This window comes from Heliangelus exortis, chromosome 1 (genome assembly GCF_036169615.1).
Source record: "Heliangelus exortis chromosome 1, bHelExo1.hap1, whole genome shotgun sequence".
In the NCBI taxonomy this organism is placed as follows: domain Eukaryota; kingdom Metazoa; phylum Chordata; class Aves; order Apodiformes; family Trochilidae; genus Heliangelus; species Heliangelus exortis.
The window spans coordinates 151780748-151803083 of NC_092422.1; the positions used below are offsets into that span (position 1 = coordinate 151780748).

Sequence of the window (22336 nt, forward strand, 5' to 3'; positions counted from 1 at the left end):
GTGCTGGAGTCCCTTCACCAGCCTGGTTGCCCTCCTTTGGACCTGCTCCAGGACCTCGATGTCCTTCCTAAACTGAGGGGCCCAGAACTGGACATAGGACTCGAGGTGTGGCCTCACCAGCTCTGAGTACAGGGGCAGAATCACTTCCTTGGACCTGCTGGCCACACTGTTCCTGATCCAGGCCAGGATGCCATTGGCCTTCTTGGCTACCTGGGCACACTGCTGGCTCATGTTCAGCTTCCTGTCAATCCAGACTCCCAGGTCCCTCTCTGTCTGGCTGCTCTCCAACCACTCTGTGCCCAGCCTGGAGCTCCCCATGGGGCTGTTGTGGCCAAAGTGCAGGACCCGGCACTTGGCCTTGTTGAACCTCATCCCGTTGGAATCAGCCCAACTCTCCAGTCTGTCCAGGTCCCTCTGCAGAGCCCTCCTGCCTTCCAGCTGATCCACACTTCCCCCCAGCTTAGTGTCATCTGCAAATTTGCTGATGATGGACTCAATCCCCTCATCTAAATCATCCATAAAGATATTGAACAGAACTGGGCCCAATGCTGATCCCTGGGGGACACCACTAGTGACGGGCCGCCAAATGGGTCTCGGGTTATTTAATGGGAATATTCTCTAACAGAGTGTATTGCAAAAAGTGTCTCTATGGTTATTGTTCATTTGAATGAAGAGTGAGAGACTCTCAACCCTTCATATCATTCCATCTTCCTGGCTAAGATCCAGCGAGAAAGGAGAAGGGTGGGGCTCAAATAAAGGTAGGTGAAGATGATGAAAGAAACCAAAATTGTAAGGGAAATGGAGGTAAAGCACTGTAACTCTAATCCAAATACCTTAATTTGAAAGTAAAAGTAATAGTAATTAAATTCATACACACACAAATAGCAAAGTGACTTGAAGTATATTCATCTTAATACTGAGCTACTTTAGTGTGACATTAATATTAATTTATAATCAAGAAAAGTAAATATTTTAGCATATAAGTAATTTACCTCCTATATTTATTTTGCTTTAGTATAAGACAGTGTAACTAAAAAATAATTAACATGGAATAAATCATAATTTAAAATTAATATTTAGAACAGTCTTTAAAAACATATTGAACAAAACATGCTAAGAAAAAAGCCAATAATCCAGGCAAAATTTATATTTTCTATTTATATTTTTTTCAACATTCAAGGAAAGATACAGGTTCATATATAAATATAGATAGCTGCATAGGACAGTTTCAAAATGGGAGCTGATTTCAAAGCTTTCTCTTTTTGTTGTGTATGAATATAATACAGACAGATATGTGACAAGAATTTTGCAAGTAAAAGTACTCATATAGGCAAGTACATTAATTCCCTTGAATAGATTATTCATAGTAATTTCTTTCAAAATTAGTTTTCAGGCTATGGAGAAAGGCACTAAAAAAGAAAGAATGTTTTTGCCTTAACAGAACTCAATGAAATAGTTCCATCAACATTTTTACTGACAAAAAAATGTCAATTCAGTTTTCCATTTCAATAAAGTACTTAAATTTCAAGAAATTTTCTCCATATAAGAAAAAAAATAATAGCAGAAAACAGATACAGTAATATGTTTACAGGGAAGATTTTAAAATTTTGGTTTAAAGCATCTTGGTTTTAAATTTATATGTTGTTTCCTCTTTTAAAACTTAAAGACTGGAAGCCACATTTCAGAGACAAGAGGAGGAGAGGGAGGGAGGAGGGGGAAGAAGGAGTAGGGAGGGGAGGGAAGACAACATAAACTTTGAAGCTCATCATTATAACACAATGTTTCAGTTATTTGAAATTTCCAAAATTAAATTAATCGTGTGTCTGAATAGCTCTCAGACTCAGTGGTCAGATTCAGTACTATTTTACTACTTTCCTCAACAATGTTTGGCAAGTCTTTCTGTGCATATAAATCTGCCTTCTCTGAAGGCAGATGCTCTTTTCAGTGTTTAGAATACCCTTTCTTCAACACAGAACTCCTGTAGATGAACCACACTGTGATGACTTAATTCATATTAAGGAAGTTTGCATTTAAAAAATCTAAGTAATTTCAGTGTCATTACTCAGCTTTGAATATGCAAGTTTATTCAGTGTTAGTAAATATGATTCAGAATAAAAAGACACATAACTACAGCTGCCATGTTTCCACATCGAATAAACTGCAAACCACAAACTTAACTGTGGTTTTGGGGTTTTGGTTTTGTTTTCTGGGGTTTTTTGTTTATTTTTTAATAAAATAAAAATTTTAATGTATTCAAAGCACCAGAAGTTGGACTGATGTGAACTGCAAAATGTAAAGCTTTACAGAAATGTTAGTATGTTGGCTTTTATCAGATACATGTTTCAGTACTGTACTGAATACAGTTTTCCTTTAAGCAATTTCCATGTCAATAGTCATGATTAATTTTTGCTTTTTCTGTACCCATTACTTTTCGTGTAGTTTCTTTGGCATTTTTTTTTCAATACTGCACAAAGTCTAATTCAGACAACAGATTAGCATTTTCATAAATTCATTTTCAAAAGATTTTAAAAATAAAAAAAAAGAAAAAAAGAACACAAGTAAAACAAGCACACAAAAAAATTACACACCTGAGATTTTCTGCCCTATTTTTCACAGAGAAAACTACAATGTTATTACCTCAGGAGAAGGCAGTTGAGTAACCACTTCATCACTAATTGTTGAAGAAAGAAGTTTTTCACCAAGAATTTCACTTAAGGACTCTGCCATTACTTCCTGTTGCTTAGGGCTGCAGTGGTTTTCCAAAGACAGAACAACTGGATAGTCAGATGCCTGGAAGTATAATTGAAAGGTTTTTTACTACTAGTAAATAAAAGGAGAATTACTTGATTTCTTGAAATATCTTACAAAAGTCCCCTTGGACATCTGTATTTTCCTTTATTTTCAAAGCATTCAGAACATAGGTCAGCTGTTTCACATAAGTAACACAAGGAAAAAATCTCACAATATTTACGGAAAAGAGGAAGCTCAGTTAAAGTGGAGGGAAAAAAATGTGTCACCAGGAGGTTAAGGGGGTTTTAAATATACAGAACTAAAAAAAAACAACTAGGGAAATCAAATTAAAATCAGTTAAGGGTAAAACACTTCATTAGGGAAAGTAGGTAATACCCGTGCTTTTATAACCTTTGGAAAGTGCATACTGAAGTGTATTTGTGCAATAATCCATTGCAAATAATTGATCAGATGCAATTAACACACTGATTAATGCTGGATATAAATAAAACAGAGAGAAAAAAAGTGTTAAATCACCCAAAATTCAGGCTGATTAAATTTCACAGGGCAGAGTATAAACCGGAAGCAAATACAGAATTTCTCACAGCGCTAATGACTCAGCTTATATGCAGATCTTCTGAAGTAGGATGAGGGAACTACTAGGTGTCTGAAACACTGGTTGTCAAGAAATTAACTTCTGAAGGAAAAAGAGGAGCTACAGTGTCAGCTGCCAAAAAAAGGAGGATGGGGTGAAAACTCCCAGACACACTAAAACATAAGAAATTATCTAGGCTAATTTTAAAGGAGAGTGAAAACATTCTGAATTCCCAAACATCAATGTTTTTCAAAATTAAAGAAATCTTTATGTCTTCAAGCACAATATCTCCTATTCCCAAGAACTCTTCCTTTTCTAATTCATTCTGACATAGAATTGTCATACAGATTAATCTTTTAGAAACAATGACCAAGCTTCAATAGTTTCAATAAGGGCAAATAAGGACAAAGAAATATAGAAAACAAAATTATTGCAATTTTTGTGTACCTTTAGAAAGAACTTGGAAGCTTTGACTTAATCATATACCTTTAAATTTACTTCTGACATAGTATAATGTTAGCTCTTTTAGTGGCTGGAATCTATTCTAAAGGACAATAAAAAAAAATAATAAACAAAGCAAAACAGAAATCATTGCCTAAAAAAACTATGTTTTTTTTTTCTTGCAGGCTTTTATTAGGAGTCTCTACACCTTATCACAGTTCTCAAAACAGGTAAAACATGGGAAATGGAGGAAAAATAGCTCAAATGAAGCATGTCTATTAAGACTATATAAATGAATCTCCTAAATTGTCAGTAACACCAGTGGCTATTATTAACAAATACTCTACATAAAATCTTTGTTTGGGCAGGACCTAAACTGATAATTTCTAAGGGAAATATCATTTTATGTTTGCCTTCTTTTTTACACTTTTCTCTGAGCATTTGTTACCATCTCCTAATAGAAACGCACTTTACCCTGGAGAGACAGATTGTGCTAAGCATTAGCTATTGGTGTGGGTTTTTTAATCTGATACTAACTTGTGCCAGTTAAATGAATTTTGTATTGTAGTTAGGTACAATCCACTGTAAATTAACAAAAACAGAAGAGTTATGCCTAATAAGATGTGAAGAACAATATAATAAAACTCTATTTTTGTTTACATTACCTTTCAAAATTAGAGACTAATTACATTTTGTATAAAAAGCAGAAAATAATAAATATAGCTTTCTTTGACTCTGAGAAATTTATAAATATGTATTTATAAAAATATTTATTTTTATATGTTTTCTTTTGTATTTGTTTACACTCATAACGTTATCCTGAATGTAAGGCTTATCCTAACAGCCATTCAGGACTTCCTTGTATGAGTTTTGACAGAAACCTATGGAAAAGAGTAAGACAGTGCCAAAAACTCTCCAGATTTCACAGCTCTGACAGAGATAGAGAGACAGCACATTTCCCTCATGAATCGTCTGGTAAAAAGACATCAGTAGATTATAACCTCACGTTATTAGGCCTTGAGTTCAAAATAAAAAGAGAGGGAATGGAAAACAGAGTGAACTTCAAATTCAAGCTATAATCTTAACTTCTTCATAAAGTTAAGTATAGGATATAAGACAAACTAGAGGAATAAGTAAAGTTTAAAAAGTTGGAAGATATAAAGAGGGAATACAACATCAGACTGATTCTGAAGTAGTTGTTCACTGTATTCATTTCTTACTCGAATGGTGTCAGATGACAATTCTACCTAAGAAGCTGAGATCATCTGAATTAACTTCATCAAGTTTTGTTTATATCATCAAAATATGTGTGTACATACCTATGTGTGTGTATATAATATATATTTATACATACCGAAAATGCATACTCGTCTATTGCTTTAATTACAGATTTAAATGTAATTTTGCTTGTTAAAGTGTGACCATGATATACAACAGGTTCATTGTTTGAGCCATCCCAGCAGTCAATTTCCAGGCAACGACATCCTTTTACCAGAGCACTTGAAAAGAACAAGAGAAACAGTTTTATGATAGAAAGATACCATACTTTCTAATACAAGTTGTTGTATTTCTGATTACAAGCACAATGAATAATGACAAACAACTTTACTTTTTTAATCACAAAAGAAAAGAAGTCTTACAAAATTAATCATATATATGATACAGGGCTATATTTTCTGTTGATTATCTTAGACATGTTAGGTAATGAACTTTACTAGAGCATTAAGTAGGAACATGAATTAACTGAATAGCCTTCATTAACAGACTACAAACAAGGATCAAATATTTAAATGAAAGAACTTAGGAATTATGCTTAAAGCAGAAGAAGAAATGTTTGAAAGAGCCTTTTTATTATTACTACTCCAATATTTTTCTGCAAGTTTGAGAGACATTACGCTTAGAAATAATAGCATCCAACTTACACAATTAGGTTATCCTTGGTTTTTACCTAATTCAATTTTTCTCACCCCACTGTATTTCTAAAAGGAATGGTAAAGATTCTCAAATGCCTTAGCTTTACTCTGGTTTACATTTTAATATGTTAATGGCAGCCCCTAAAAGTCTTAGGTTTCTAATATTTTTCTTCTTACTACCTTAACATTTCTTGTATTTTACCTAAAACCAAGTATCTTTTACATGCTGCCCTTTACATGCCAACAATACCTGAAAAATGCTTCTGGCTTATTTTAGCTTTTTATATTTTTCTTACACAAATGCTATATAAAGAGGAAGAGAGGGAGTTTTATACCCTCTTTGAAATCACTTAAAGAAATGCAGTATTAATTCCATATCCTTTTAAATACTGTTAGAAATAAACTCAGTGCTGTTTCTGATGGTTAAAAGTCATTACTGAAAATACAAGGAACAACCAAACCAAAATAGTTCAGAGAGATAATGGTTCCAACTGTTTACACTTCAATAAAGTAGTAAATTAGAGAAGTAATGATGGACAGTTGTTTTTCAAATTCTTTATAATTTCTGTCCTCGTATATGTTGGTGTTCATAAATAATCCATTTTGTCCCTCCCTGATTATTTTTTTTTTAAATATATCTTGGTAATAAGGCACCCTGGCTTCCTCCTCTTGGAATTTAGGTTCAAAGGCAAAGCTTCTTCTCCCTCCTGGTTACTATAGTAGCCACATTTTTGTTGTTTCTAAACTGACCACATTGCAACATGGAGTGATCACAGGTAGCCCTGACATACTCCAGCACACTCTGCCTTTCTGACCTGTGCATTGATCATCTTAGAGATTGCCCAGCAATTTTATATTCAGTACAGGGTTCTAGTTATTTTTGCATGGCATGTTGAGCTTAAAGACCTCATTTAATCGTATACTGTGCAACATACCATAGATTTTCTTCTGCTGTGAGGGGGATTTTTTAAAATATACGTTAAGAAATAGATTGTTTCCAGACTATGAACAGATGGTTTGGCAAATATATTGAAAAGTGTACACACAGAATACCACTATCTCATTTTCTACTTGTAACTGTGGTGGTTTTGTTCCTTATTGACAAACAGGATTATATGTAACTTAGTATTCATTAAAAAACAAAATGCAAAGAATGTTTAAAATATTTAAAAAGAGTATCCAAATACCTGATATATCCATCTACATGACTGGGCCCTATTAGCTGGTCAGATATCAAGTAGGTGTTGTGAGATGATGAAATAAAATAGTCACATAAGGGGTGGTTCATATCTTGGTAGATAGTCCTGTGGGCTTTTTTTAATATCGAACAGTCTTCTGAACTCATGTACCTTATAAATCCTTCAAATGACAACTGCCTTCTTTTCTTCACTGAAAGAAAAAAAAAAAAATAGAAAGCAAAATTTCTGGTGTGAAGCTAAATTGATGCTTATATCTCTGTTGTTCCACAGTATTTAATAGCCCATTCTAAACATTGCTAAAAGTTGTATGGCATAACACTTTCCTGCAGCTCTAAAATTCATAACAATATAAACCCAAACATCAGATATGTGCAATTCTAGACATAAATTGCTGTGGTTCAAAATTATGAGACATTTTTATTCTTCTGTGGGCACCAGTTAGAAGAGTTTGCAGTAGTCCTAATTAAATACAAAGGAAAATATTTGTTGTTTAGTTTTGGAAAGTAATATGCCAGTCAATGCACAGAGAATATTCTTTTCTATGTAGAAATAACAGCAATTGTTCTCCAAAATATGGGTTGGAGAGTGTCAAAATTACCCTTCAGACACTGAAATTCCTAGCACCGAATATTTTCCTCAGTGGTGGAAAATACCAAATGAACAGTGAAGAAATAATATTTCAATTAGAACTGTTGGAAATAAAAATAGCATCTTAACAAAACAAATGAATGCCCACAACGATGAATTGCAAATCAGGCTTATTATATTATTTAATGTATAACAAAATGTGCTAATTGCCTCCATACCAATGACATTCATCCCTTTATTTTGATTTTAATTGATTTTCTGACAAACAGAACCATTATACTGCCAACTGCTAATCCAAAGTCATGCTTTAAATGTAATAATTTTGTAAATGATGTAATCTCAGAAGTCAGCTTTGCCTCAAAACACAGCCTAGATTAAATTGGGGATTTTTGCCCAGTTCTAGCCGCAAAATAAACTTATTTTTCCATCATAGTAAGCTAGATAATTAAGCAGTAAGTAATCCAAGATTATTTTCTGTTAACTATAACATAAAGAGTTCAGTGACACACTTCTGAGAGAAAAACAAAAAAAAAAAAAGGAAAGAAAAACAAAATCCAAACCATTTATCTGACCTATTAAGTCTCTATACAGCTCTGAGAATCATGATTTACAGGTTAGAGTTTCAACCATAAGTCATCAGTATGTGTACAGACTGAATGTTTTATACCCACATGTAGATTTATTAAAATCATTCTTATGATGGTAAAACAAAAACAATAATTATTTCTAACTTATACAAATTTTTAACTGGAAAACTGTTTTAAAATGCTACATAGAAATAGAAATAATAGAAATAGGAATAATAGAAAGAAATAGCAATAGTAGAAAGAAATAGAAATAGAAACAGAAGAAATGAAATAAGAAATAAGAAGTAAGAAATAATAAATAATAATAAATAATAAATAAGTAATAAGTAATAAGTAATAAATAATAAGAAATACAAAAAAATAGAAAATAAGGATCGAGGTTCTCCAGAGAACATACACAGTTGTCCTTGGTCATACAGATATTATTCCTACCAGAAGTCTATCAAAGTTATTTTTAAAGATTTTCATTGATGAAGAATCCCCAGGTATCCTAATAACCCCATATCCCTGATAATCCTGCTCTAAGTAACTTTATTGTTACAAAGTGTTCCATAATGCTTGCTCCCAAAAGTCTGTCCAAAATATTTTTCTCTTTTGTATTATTCCTTTCCTTTTTTTTCACTCTTAAGCACAGATGGAAACTGCTATTATGCTTCCCTTCATTCCACTGCTTTACAGAAGAAAAAACATCTTTCTGTTTAGGTTAGGTTTTCTTAGACATCTGATGATTTTCTGTTATTTTTCTAAAACTCTTTTCATCTGATGAACATCATTCTTGATGTTTGATTCCATAAATGGAAGGTTGGGCTTCTCCTTATTCTATTCATTCCATCTTTCTCTTCTATGTCATCAATTTGCCAGGATTACTTTCACTTGTTATCTTGTTCCCTGTAAAACTTGAAGTTCTGCTGTGAAATACAAATTCAATAAAATTTATTTCTATTCCAGCACTCAGTTTACCAATGGCATAAATGAAATCTGAATTCCAGCAGACTGCTCTGTGAAACTATGAATTGATATAACCTTAATTTTGACTCTGTGTCAGTGGTGACTAACTTCTCACAGTGATTTTCTAGTGAGCTGCTTACATACCATTTAGTTACTTTGCCTACATCTTCAACTTGGTTTTTGGAATACAAGACAGTGATAAAGGTATGATTTTTCTTCTCTCTACAGAGAACTGTTCCTCTCATAGTAAAAACTGGAATTAACAATGTCCTGACAAATTCTTACTATTTTAGAGGTGATTACAAATTCAGTATTTGCTCCACTTTTTTTTTTTTTTTTTTTGTTCCCTTTCCAAAATAGATATTACTTTTGACCATTCCTAATCTTTCAGTTCATCATCCATTCTCCAAGTGAAGTAGAGCCAAGTTTGTTCCAGTCAGTTTTCTAAAACTTACGCATTTGTCAACCTGTCTTCAGTGACCTGGTTAAGCTATTTAAGCATTTTCTATTTTGGGGGTTTTTTTTCACATTTTTGACTGTTATCTTACTCTGGCATCTTTAATAAGGACAGTTGATTGTACTTGAGTCATGGATTGAGAAGTTTCTTGGTCTTCTTGGTTCTTTCTTTTAACTGGCATGTTAGAAGAATTCCTTGTTTGATATCCTGATTATTCTTGACAGTTGTAACTTATTCAGTATCTTTACCATTTCATTTATGCACATGCACATTAAAGTATTTTATATTTGCACGAATATCTTCTATCTTCTTGGTCTTTAAAAATGTTCTGAATTTTTTAGATGTTACTCAAAACAGAACACATTCATCTTGTATGCTGTATCTATAATGAATTATATGAACTGAAGACAATTCTTTTGAAAAGAAGGATTTTAATCAATAGTATCTGTATTTGATTTCTAATTATTTTTATTCTTCATCCCCTATATATTTCTCTTTGTATTTTCTCTTTGTAAAAACTAGTTGCATAGTAACTCTTTTTGGGTTTTGTTTGGTGTTATTTTTTGTAGTTTATTATTATTATTATCATTATTTATTATCATTATTATTATTGTTGTTATTATTATTATTATTATTATTAATCTCCATAATTCTTCCACAATGGAAAGATACTTTCATCAAGACCCCACATTTATTCCCTAGAGGAATCTCATTCTTTTTCTCAATTATGATCCTTTGACAATGGTTAGTGTCCACAGATATCCATTTGGTATTGAAAGAAAAAGAGAAAGCAAGAAAAGATTCCTGTCTTCTTCTTGTTATTTACAAAGTTCAATGTTTTTTCTTGCCCTCCCCTTTTGGATAGTCTGGAATAAAAGTTATTAATGATATATGTATTATATACATAAATGTGATTTTTAAAAAGGGGGGGAGGTGTTCCCCATTTCTGCAGTTAAAGTATATTCAAGTTCTGCCATATATGTAAATACTGCCATATCACAGAGGAATCATGGATATAATCTGAGTATTTTAAAAACTTGGATTACATTATATGCCTATTCTATTTTGATTTTATTACATCCAGGTATTTGCTGCCCTGAAGGGACTGAGGCCTGTGGAGGATCAGATGAAGCAGATGAATTAGGTCATTAGGAAGCACTGGTCAAAGAAAAGTGTGACAAGGGTGGAGTGGCAGAAAGGAATCACCATGGATTGACCACAGCCTCCTGCAACACCTCCTTCTTGACTGAAGTCACTGAGTACAACCTGCAGCAATTAAAAGGTGGATGGAGAGGTGTCTGGGCTGAAGCAGATACTGGGAAGTGAGGAGGAGTCTGAACTGAAGTTAAGCCTCCTAACACAGGAGGAAGGTGTTTCCCCATTTTGAAAATGTGTGTGTTCTTTGTTCCCTAATAGCCACATTAGTAAATAAATGTTTATGTTACCCAGCCACCAGAGATGTGGAAATAGGTAGAAATATGTTGGCTGGGAATTTTAGGAAGTTACTTGCAATCAGTGCCAAGGGTGTTGCTGTGCTGTATTGCAAGAAGGAAGCTTTGAATAATCATTAAAAGAATCAAATAATAATGGCCTGATGGCAGAAATATTATCAGATGGAATTTCATGTTATGAAATTTGGCTATTTTATGTCAGATTAATTAATACATTTATACTCCAAGTGAACAGTAAGGAATAAATATTTCCTTGGCTAAAGGACACAGTTACTCCTTTTCTACCCTGAGCTGGTATTCTAGGGAGTGTAGACCCTGACACACACTTGTAACTAATAGTGGTGCCCTCAAGTTCAGCAGATAATGGCTGTGACTATTAGCAAACCAGTCAATCAAGTGTCAAAATCTACCCTTTTCCCTTTCTGCAATGCACAGGACAAGGAGGGCAAATTAGTCCAACAGATCATGCTGCTCATCATAACAAATTCAAGCAGCTAACAGAAAATGGTCTATCACCACACCATTTGAATCAACTGTCATGTCAATCATATCTGCAACTTCTGATTAAATATGCTCGAATTATTCTATTAGATCACTCAAAGGAACATGATGAATACAGCTATTGTTTAATTGAGTGAGATTAGTTCCATTTACAAGAAAAAAGTTCTACCACAGATGAAGAAACAAACAAGAATTTCGTTGAGCCTCTGAAATTTAAAGCCAGACATTTAATTAAAACTATAGACAATTTAGTTATTTAGAGTGCCTTCTAACTCTCTAAAAAGACTTCATTCTTTAACCCCTTTATAGCTATTAACTTTCTCATCAAATTATGTAACCAAAAAATAAGAAACTTTTTAAATAGTAACTTATTATATAATTAATTAGTAAACAAATTAGAGCTCAGAAAGAGTAGAGTATATTAAATTAAAGAGAGTAATTGCACAAAGAATCAAAAGTTTGGTACCTTTTACTGGGCAGTGAGTGACTCTTAATGAAATACAAAACATCTGTTTCTTGCTGAAAGAGTGATCTACTTTCCACCCCAGAGGGAATGATCAGCTAAGGTATTCCAAAGTTATTGTCCTATATGGAAGATTTTCTCTTTCTTGGATTTGTTTTTCTATCAAAGACTAGGAACCAAGGGAAACTAGCAAACTTAATCATCTGAGGTTCATATTCCACTGAAAAAATAACAGCTTGCAATAAAATTCAGTCACTTCTGGTTTCCTTTTTTTAGCTTAGATGCAAATTTTGCCTCAAATTATGCTCAGTGAAACTCAGCAGAAATGTTACATGACAACCTGAAGCAGCCTTCAAGAGTAAGAATACGCATTATTACTGATTTAACAAACTTCCTCTCATCTCAGACTCCTTATGATTCAGGAAGGGTGATCAGGTGCTTGCGAAGATCTTACAGAGTGCTTCTTCTGCAAGTGAGGCAAGGGGAGATAAAAACCTTCAGGTATGTGGGGGAGGTCATTTGCATTATGACTAAATTCCTCAAGTGAAGAAAGTGTATTGAGCAGACAAGCAAAATGGCAGATGAGAACCATAAGAAAAGTAAAAAATGGCTTGTAACAACACAATGAAGAATAGAATATATAGAAGGTCAAGAGAAAGAGAGAAATAAATTGCAGAGAAAGTAGAGAAACATGAAAATAAGGAAATGAAAACAGAGAAAGAAAAAATAATAAATGCATAAAAAGTAAGACAAGGCTTTTAAAGTTATAAATGTGTGAGGGCTTGCACAATGGTTTAAAAAAATAACTTTGATGATTTTAAACACTCATCAAAATGTAATTTCTTTTCTTAAAAAAAAAACAATGGCAACCACATATGAATCTTTCCATGATAGCTAAACAAAGAATTTATGATCTTCACAGGTATGCTTGAATCAATACGAAGATGAACTCATTGGTCATTGGCTGCAAAGTATTACAGAAATCTGGAAGAACCCAGCTTGAGCTCCAGATTCTAGGCTGATTTGCCACTGCTAGCTGTTTAGAAAGCAACTTCAAAAAGAACATCGTGGATTCACTAAGACAGACTAAAGGTCAAAAAACACAAAAAAGAAACTGTGGAACTGCTGATCAAAGTGCAGGCCAGGTACAAGGGGGAGATAAAGAAACACTGTTGAGTCATAATGAAATGATGCCTGAAAGACAATGTTCAACCAAAACTGAAACTGGCAAGGAACATGAGTGGCAACATGGAGCATTTTTACTGCTTCATTGACTATGTTTTTAAAAAAGGAGTAAGTGGGCAAGCTATTGGAAAGGCCATAATGCTAAACTACTCAGTGTTGTCTTTCTCATTTGTCATCAACAAGGTGTAGGCTTTGTACCTCCAGGCAGAGTTCCAGGAGAAAAGGAACTCCCAGCAGATGGAGATTAGGATATGGATTACAGGACAGAACTCAATACATTTGGCCATGGGACCAAAAGAGATGAATCTGAGGGTGTTAAGACTGCTGGCTGATACCCCTGCAAAGCCACTCTTTATCCTCTTTGAAACGCCAGAGAGACCAGGGGAGGTCTCTCTGACTGAACAAATACTGGACTGATTTTTGGAAGGGGCAAGGACTTTCTGTGCTTGTAGCCCAACCTTATCCCCAGCTGCATCAAAAGAAGTGTGACCAGCAGGTCAAATTACCAGAGGGATGGAACACCTCCTCTGTGAAGAAAGGCTGAGAAAGCTGGCATTGTTCAGCCTTGGGAAAAGAAGGCTTTGGGAAGAATATTGTGGCCTTTTGATATTTAAAAGATAATTATAAGGAAGATGGGGACAGAGTTTTTAATACAGCCTATAGCAACACCACAAAGGGCATTTGTTTTAAACTGAAAGAGGGTAGATTAGGACTATATATAAGGAAGACATTTTTTATTATTAAGTTGATGAAACACTGCAATTTGCTGCGCAGAGAGCTGGTAGATGCTCCATCCCTGGAAACATTCAAGGTCAGGTTTAACTGGGCTCACATCCCTGCTCAATGCAGCCAAGTTGGACCAGATAACCTTTAAAGGTCCCTTCCAACCCAAACAATTCTCTCATTCTGTGACTCAATTTAGGGAGCTACAGGTTGGCTGTTTCCAGTTTTCATCCCTGGGAAAATCATGGTGCAAGAACTCATGCAAGTAATTTCTGGACATATGTGGAAGTCATGGATCTCTCTGTGCTTAGAGTTTGTCAGGTTTTGACTGAAAAAAAAAAAGTGTTAAAAAATTATTCTGAATTCAATTTTAACCTTGCTTTGAGCAGAAGGCTGGAATAGTTGCCCTCCTGTGGTCTTTTCTACCTGAACAGTTCCAGGATTCTGTGACAGCAGAAATCTATGTTTCAAGACATGCTCTTAGAAGTTGATTAGAGAACAAAATGGAAATGGTATTTCAGGTTGGGAGAGCATAAATAATTAATTACAGCTGTAATCCCAATAAAATTAATAGTGACATCAGTAGGCACGTGATGGGGCAGATTAGTAACCAGACTCCATGCCTGCTGAAGATGCTGAAGATCAACCACATCTGCAAGACTGCTTTAATGCTTCCCTGATATTTTTTTCCAAGCAGCTCTGGCTGAGGGCAAACCAAACTGTTACTGTCTAAGGTTTCAGTCTTCTAACCTTCTCAGTATATAAATCCTTAGAAATTACTCTCTGCTATGAAATAGCTGTTACTACTAAATTTAAAGTTTCTGCTATGTGACACTCAAGTACAGACATACCAAGTGCAAAAATATGACTCTATTAAAAATTGTAGTACTGAATAGTCTAAAAGTGCTATATTAAACTCTTTTAACATGTATTTTTTCCACTTGTAAGATAAACCTTAAGCAAAAAGCTCTACTTTATCAACAATGTTATAACAAGTAACATGACCCCCAAGTAGGATTAGATTAATTTTAGTTGTAAAATATGCTCTGTATTGCAATGGGTTTAACTACATTTATTTTCACATTACTATGGTTGTAAATCACCACACTGATAGTTGAGCTAAATTGTATACCATTAAATTTTGACATTTTCTTTTATTGAGAAATTCTGTCCTCAGACTTCAGATTCTATTACTGAAAATTTATTTTTGAACAAATATTTATCCACGATTGGTGATGTAATTAGGGTTGATTTCCTCTAAGTGAAATATCCTGTGCTGAACAGACCAGTTGCTAACAAAGCATAATTTCTACTTTTTTATACTTCTAATGTGCCACTTATATACTTCTAATTTATTAAGCAAAATTTATTTTGAACAATTAGCTAAACAAAAATCAGTATGGCTTTCTAATAATGGTAATTGACTTGTTCCAGTGGATGTTGAAAAAATTTAGTGCAGTTCATATTAGCTCATCTATTGTGTGAACTGTATTTTGCTTAAGTAATCTACATGTAGCTTTTGGATCAGCCTGTTGTAACAAGCAGTAAGATGGTTATGGTAAGTAATATATTATGCTGTTACTGAGCAACATGCTGTGTAAATTTATTTTCTTTATTCGTGGTTTCTTGTGTTATTGCATTCACAGTGTTTAAAGATTTGAATTTTTAAGAAATCAACGTTTTGTAGCAGTGTTTGCAAAAGCTATTATACAATATACATAATTATAATTCTCCCCAGCTACTCCAGTCTTCTGAGACCCCATCTGAAGTACTGTGCCCAGCTCTCGAGCCCCCAAGACAGAAGGGATTCAGAGCTACTTTTGAGTAGTCCAGATAAGGGACATTAAGATGATGAGAGGGCTGAAGACAGACTGAGAAAGTTGGGGCTGTTCAGCCTGAAAAAGAGAAGGCTCCTGGACAGACCCTATAGTGGCCTTCCAGTGCCTGAAATGGGGAAAACTGGGAATGGACTTATACAAGGGCATGCAGTGATAGGACAGGAGAGGATGGCTTTAAATTGAAAGAGGTTAGAGTTAGACTAGACATTAGGGAGAAATTCTTGATGTGTGGGAGGGTGGTGAAACACTGGAACAGGTTGCACAAAGAAGTTATGGGTGACCCCTCCCTAGAATGGCTCAAGGCCAGGTTGGATGGGGCTTTGAGCAACCTGGTCTAGTGGAAAATGTCCCTGCCCATACAAGGGATCTGGAACTAGAGGACCTTTACGGTGCCTTCTGACCCAAACATGCTATGGTTCTATAAGAATTGCTTACATTATTTCTCTTGGAATGTTCTTTAAAATTTACATAATCAGATGGTTATTCAAATATGTAAAGTCACTGAAAGAAGCACAACAAATATGAGCTAGAAATAAAATAATTAAACTATGCATACCTTCTTCAACGGGTTCATACTTCAAAATAATTTCTAAGGCAATGATTTCACAAGCATTAGTTTCATGTTGTTCTTTTCTGAGAAACTCCATCAGCTCAGTGTTAGCTAGAATTTTGTTGTTTGGAGCATAAGCTCGGAAAAGTTCCTGAAATTCAGGTCTGTGTACAAGAGTTCGATAAATTGCCCTGAAGTCTTCTATGGTAATTGTATGTACCTTCTGTTTCTCAACTGTTTTCTGAAAAGAAAGAATAAAATCAAAATGGTCAATACAAGGATATACAGTAATGCAAAGATATACACAAGCCACTCATAACTGATCATAAGAGCAAGAATGATAGAGAAAACAGTGACTGCAATGCATTAAATTATAATCTGTATCTAGATTAGACAATATTTAAATTTTATTTTGTGTGTTAAAAATACTTCATACAAATTTAAATGTACCACGTGACATAATTAGCATTTACATAATTACAAATAGTTTCTATATAATGCATGTGGAATATTAGAACACATTATAGAAAACCTCTAAAATGCTACGATATAAAATAAATTTGCAGCATAAAAACTATTGAGTAGAAAATATAGCTAAAAATAACACTACAACATCAATTTAAACTATAATCTAAGTACTGTCGGATGACCTTACATAAAATGCAGAGCAAACGCTTACCTAAAAAATGAAAGAATTACCATATATCATGAGATACCATATATCAAATAAGAAGCACTATTAAAGTTCGGAGACAAGATACATTGTAATAACCTATGACATCACGTTCTATTCTTAACAAACCAGAATGCTTAACTCAGACTAATTGTCCACACTTTCAGAATTCTTGGACTGTAAGCTTGTCTTCATAGCTTAAAAATGCTAGCACATTAAATAGTTGCAGTGTATCAGTATGGAAGACACACACAAAAAAAAAAATTAAAAGGGAAAAAAAATTGGAGCAGAAAAATTCTTATTTCTTCCATTTGTTTACCTTTTTTTCCAGCTTAAAGATTTTACTCATCCTTTGAAAGCTTCTACATGAAATATGTAATTGTGCATATGAAATACAAGCATTGCTAATATTTTAACTTGTTTTATTCTTAAAAGTTTCAATAGAAACCTTGAAAGTCTGCTGACAAAATTACAAAGAGCCATCATAAATAAATGGCAGTCATCTCACTGATTATCACTGTAAGCTGCTTAAAATTAATAATTTTTGGCTTTTTAAACTTAGACAACCAAAGGGGCTATATTTCAGTATTTAATAGCATGGTACCTACTGTAGTTAGTAGTGTTTCCCCAAAAGTGTCCTTAAACATGAAATGACTTACTTGAACTCTGACTGCTCTTTGACAAACACTTTTGATTACTACTAAATTAGATTGCTTTTTGAAGAGATACAGTAACTGAAAGCTTAACGATACATTCAGTTTCTGTATAAAAATAGAAAAACATATTAGAAAATAAAAACATGTACAAAAGGAAGTTTCATGGAGCTCTAGTCGAAAATTTTACAAATTAGTACTTAAGTGTTTACTCTAAGTTTATGAAAGAGAATGAAATTATTATTTTTAACAGAAATCACCAACAAGAAAATAATTCAGTACAAATTCTAGTAATAGGCATTTTGTTACTGCTTGAGAAATCCCACATTTAAGGGTGATATCTTCAATCTAATTTTTACCATCCTTAAGAAAACTGCATATTTACTCATAATTGTTAAATAGAAAAAGAAAATTTCAGCTTATTTTGGAACTAAACCATCTGTCAGGACTCAGGAAATATTCAGGTAGGAATTGACACAAAATGAAACTGGGCAAAAAAAATTAAATTTTCTGTCTCACTTGTCTCTTGATGAAGTACAGGCAATAGTAGTACACATGAGAGCTTTTCCAATTACAGTTGCAAAAATCATGTCAATATAAAAAAAATATTTTTATAAAATTTTCATTGGTAGACTTATTATTTTTACTAGTGGACATCGAAGCTTTGCTATTCAGAAGAAAAGATGCATTTTGACAAAGAGTGCTGAGAATAATTTTATGAAAATATATTATCCCTTAAAAAATCTTTATGTTCTTAAATGCTTAACCTATATATTCCTCACCTTGAAAACATGTTTTACATGTGCAAAATCCAAAGGCATTTGCAATTTTTCAAGTAGCTTCAATGTGCTCTCAAAATCAATCTTTCCATTCCTGAACTCATTCTGAATGACGGACAAAAACCACGTATGAAAGATCAGGTTAAGGAAACTTCTGACCCATGTTATTGCCTTTGGACAGGGGGAGTAGAGGGAGAAGTATAATTTCTTTAAAAATAAAAAAGAGTTTGTCCTGTGCTTTTCTTGTGTTCTAGAACCAATCTTGTCTTCTGATTTCTGAGAAAGCAGCAGGCTCTGAGGCAGACAGACATTTTTGCTGTGTGTCCAGAGACTTCAAGGGCAAAAGAGACGTAGAGGGGAGGTTATAAAGGAAAACAAGGGGTGTTCAGGGTGAGGAGAGGGGTCGAGTGAGAGGAGGGAGGTGGGAGGAGGCCAAGGGGATTCAGCAGCTGTAGCGAATGGTGGGAAGAGTCCAAGCATCACCAGGGTGAGTGCACCCAGCATCGCACCCATCCAATCACCCCCAACCAGCCCTGGCTGGACCGGCCCTGACCCAAATGGACTGGCTGCCCCAGGCCCTCCTTTTGATTACAACTTGAGGGTCCCATATGTGCACAGGCAAGGCACTGGGTGGAAAGAATCATCCCAGAGGATGTGACACAAGAGCAGTTGTTGTAGGGCAGGGAGAGGCAAAGAGGAGGAGGAGGAGGCAAGAGGAGCAAAAGGAGGAGGAGGTAAAGCAGCAGCAGGATATCTGTTCTCATCCATGCCGTCTCTGCGTCACCTGCTCCGGTCTCTTTGCTACAGTGGTGTTGGCAGTGTTTGGCAGACCATCACCTCAGTTTGCTCCAGTTCCTGGCAGACTCTTTCCCCTACCCCCTCACCCCTGTGCCAGGGTGCCACAGCCTCCAAACTCAGCGTTTCCCCGGTGCTGCTGTGAGGTCACCGGCTGCAGCCCCCAGTGCAGGGCCCTTCCCACCACCGCTCTCAGCACCCCTGCCACCATCTTCTCACTTCTCCTTCCAGCACCAAGCGGCCCATCCACCTTCCCCTCACCCTGTGATCTCCCACCCTCTGAGCAGCCCCAACCTCTGGCTCGCACGTGAGGTAGGAGCTGGGTGAGCTGGGGAAGGTGTCTCTCATTTGTGGCCTACTGCACCATTCTCCTCCTGGGCCGTGAGGCTGGGTTGGCTGAGCGCTCTCTGCTCTGCTGCAGGAGGACCAAGCTGGTGAGGCAGGGTGCTGCCTGAGCCGGAGCCTCTCACAAGAAAAACTTCACCCCGGGTCCAAACAATCACACTGTGCTACTGACCCATTGAAATGTCTTAGAGGGAAAGTGTTTCTTTGACCTTCAGGACAAATTCTCTTTTGACTTTGGTGACCCGCACAGGGTAATCAGCAAACCCGAGTCACAGTGCCATGCTGGATGAGTGGGGTCTGTAGAGAGATGCCCTCCACAAGAGAGCTGCTACTCTCCTGTAAAGAATTGCTGCATGTTAAAAAAAAGATGCATGGGGAAGAGGTAGCCATTTGTGCCCTAAGTTGAGTCTCATCTTACTGCAAATATCTGGAACAGCTTTTTGAAGTCAGACTGGACTTTTGTCCCACTCAGGTTACAGGGATATTTTTCCTCCAGATGCACTACTGCAGGGGTGCCAAGCTCCATTTAACTGTCAACAAGTCTAAAAGTGAGACTCTAAATCTGATAGACCAGAGTCAGTTTTCCACAGCTTTTGTGCAATGTGTTATAGCTGAGGACACCAAACTTCATATTGCCATTCTGGAAAACATTCAGGCTTCATTGGAGGGTATATGTGGGAAAAATCTGCAGGAGAAGCTCCTTGTTACTCCACTTTTATGAACTGGACTACAGCACTGAATGATCAGCATTTGAACACCAATGTCTTCAAAAAAAAAGTGTCTCCAAGCTTACTGAAACACATTATTTCACATGGTGATCTAAATATATATGTATATATATATATATGGGGAAAAAAAAAGACAAAACAAGGGTGTTTAGTTCATTTATTTCTAGATTACTCAGAGAGGTGCACCCACAGTCATCAGTCAATCACGGCTTTCAAAGTAATTCAGGTCTGTAGTGACTGAAACTAATTTGGTGTATTTTTAAATTATTTTTCATGTAATTTTCAACAGTTTATAAAGGTGCTAGTAATGGTCAAAATATCAAAGGTAGTACAGTACTACAGCTGAGCCAGCAAACAAACTCTTACTTTCCCTTGAAATTTTATACAATACTATACTTACTTACTTCATACTACATGTAGCATTGGTTATAAGGAAACTTGTATGATTAGTTGGTAGTTGGCAAAAATATTGAAGAATTATTTCAAGATTTTTTTCATTGATACTGAAACCCAGGAAATACAGTCTTCAGGCTTTGCTTGTGCATACATCTTCGTATGCACAGGAGACATCCCTAACATAGTCACATGAAAAAGTGGGAGATCAGTACATAGGAAGAATCAATTTCTTACAGATAGTGCAGAGGGTACATCAGGACTGACCAGGGATATATGCTGGATATAACAGCATTACAGAGTAAAGCAATGTTTCTTCCCTTCTCACAGTGTTTGCTGCAAATGCCAAGGGAAGGTATGTGATCTTGTTTTATTTTCAAAGTGAAGCTCTGTTAATATATTTATTACAATAAATGAAATATGTACCACACTTGCTGTTTTCTTGGAACATTCCTCTTAATTAAAGTTGTGTTAGAAACACAGTTTAATGTCAAGCAGTAATGCAAACACTAGATCAAAAATATTGATGTGAGCATTTAAACATTCTTACAAATACCAGATGTTTTTAATGTAATCATAAGATTTTTATTTTTTTTTTCATCCCTGCTGGTGGCAAGTACATTGTCACATGGGTGGAATGTTCCTTTTTGTAAATACTGATCAGTGGCTTCATAGTTTTACTGTTCAGGTTGGCAATGATTGGTTTCATTGTCTTTGTTTTAAAATGTAGTCAAGAACTATGTGTTGTTATGGTTTGAGGGATAATAAACATTGTGTGAAAATGCCACCTTCAGATTTCACTTCTGACAGGAAATGAAGACTTTGCCTCTGTATTCACACTTGATTTGGGAGGTTCCTTATTCTGTGCAGCTGGATATGACAATTAATCATGCAGAGAAACCAGTAATGAAAAGGTGTCTAATATAAATCCCATCCTTCTACCTCATTCTAAATTGTTGATGACAAAGTCATATCCTCATTTTTTATCAATAGGCATACTAGTTTACAAAGCCTTATTGCAGAAGACGAAGTGGTAGGGTTGCCATTATTTAAATGAAGTGGAAATAAATTAAATAGTTCATTTGATACACACTGAATGTCTTCATATTTCCATTTATTAAAGCACATTTCTCACCTGGTTTTTGTGGTTACTCAGCACAAAGATTCTGGGGTTGTAGTACAATTTTATGTGCAGAAAGGACTTAATCAGGAAGGTTTTCTTTAACCTCAAGCAGAAATCAGACTACAGCCCTTGTAATAATGTCTCTCACCAATGCCTTTTACAGATGCCCCTCTGTTAGAGAATCTGCATCACTCACGTGAAGAGAGAGAAGGATGGAGCATGGAGAGCATTTTCTTTGGTTCCTCACAGAAAGATGAACTACCTATAGGTCATTCTTTTTTTCACCTCACAGCTGCTGCTGAGATCTGTCCAACACCAATCCAGACCTTTTAGTGCCTGTGTTGTTGCTGGAAACCATCCAGTGAGCAAGCAGCTGTCTTTATATGGTATTTATTTGGCTATATGATTCCTTTATTGAAAATAAGAGTAGTTTTATTTAAAAATGTTACACAGCCTGGGACTTCTATAATGAAGATGGCCTGTAGTGAATGTAGTTTACATCTTCAGTACAGAATAAGAGATACAATTTTGTACATAAATTTAGCAGAAGCAGAGACGTATCACTAGAAATTCTGGATTGTGAAAAAAATCAAACACAGATATTGAACACTGAACTATCAATAGGGAACAGAAGGCAATCTATAGAAATTACTAAGTAGTTAGATGAATTTCATTATC

At 35.2% G+C, this 22336-nt stretch overlaps 2 protein-coding genes and 1 long non-coding RNA gene across 3 annotated transcripts in view; 2 read left to right on the plus strand and 1 right to left on the minus strand.

Moving 5' to 3' along the window:
- PLCZ1 (phospholipase C zeta 1) overlaps positions 1-18396 on the minus strand; it is a 41056-nt gene extending 22660 nt beyond the window's left edge. Inside the window, exons 1-5 of the mRNA XM_071733026.1 lie at positions 18278-18396; positions 16176-16410; positions 6867-7068; positions 5121-5265; positions 2638-2790 (exon numbers count right to left, since the gene is read on the minus strand). Coding sequence (XP_071589127.1) covers positions 2638-2790; positions 5121-5265; positions 6867-7068; positions 16176-16410; positions 18278-18316 — 774 coding nt within the window. The 5' untranslated portion in view covers positions 18317-18396. The remainder of the gene's footprint in view (positions 1-2637; positions 2791-5120; positions 5266-6866; positions 7069-16175; positions 16411-18277) is intronic.
- Positions 18397-19293: 897 nt separating this feature from the next.
- LOC139791154 (uncharacterized) lies at positions 19294-22127 on the plus strand. Its single transcript, XR_011723792.1, has 2 exons — positions 19294-19381; positions 21822-22127. It is a non-coding gene; the product is annotated as an uncharacterized lncRNA (long non-coding RNA).
- CAPZA3 (capping actin protein of muscle Z-line subunit alpha 3) lies at positions 19473-21592 on the plus strand (the record flags this gene model as incomplete). The annotated part of the gene is given in 6 exon segments (XM_071734354.1): positions 19473-19499; positions 19501-19665; positions 19887-20121; positions 20124-20228; positions 20866-20890; positions 21529-21592. Coding segments are annotated over 6 exon segments (621 nt in total), but the record flags the coding sequence as incomplete, so codon positions are not given.
- Positions 22128-22336: the final 209 nt, after the last annotated feature.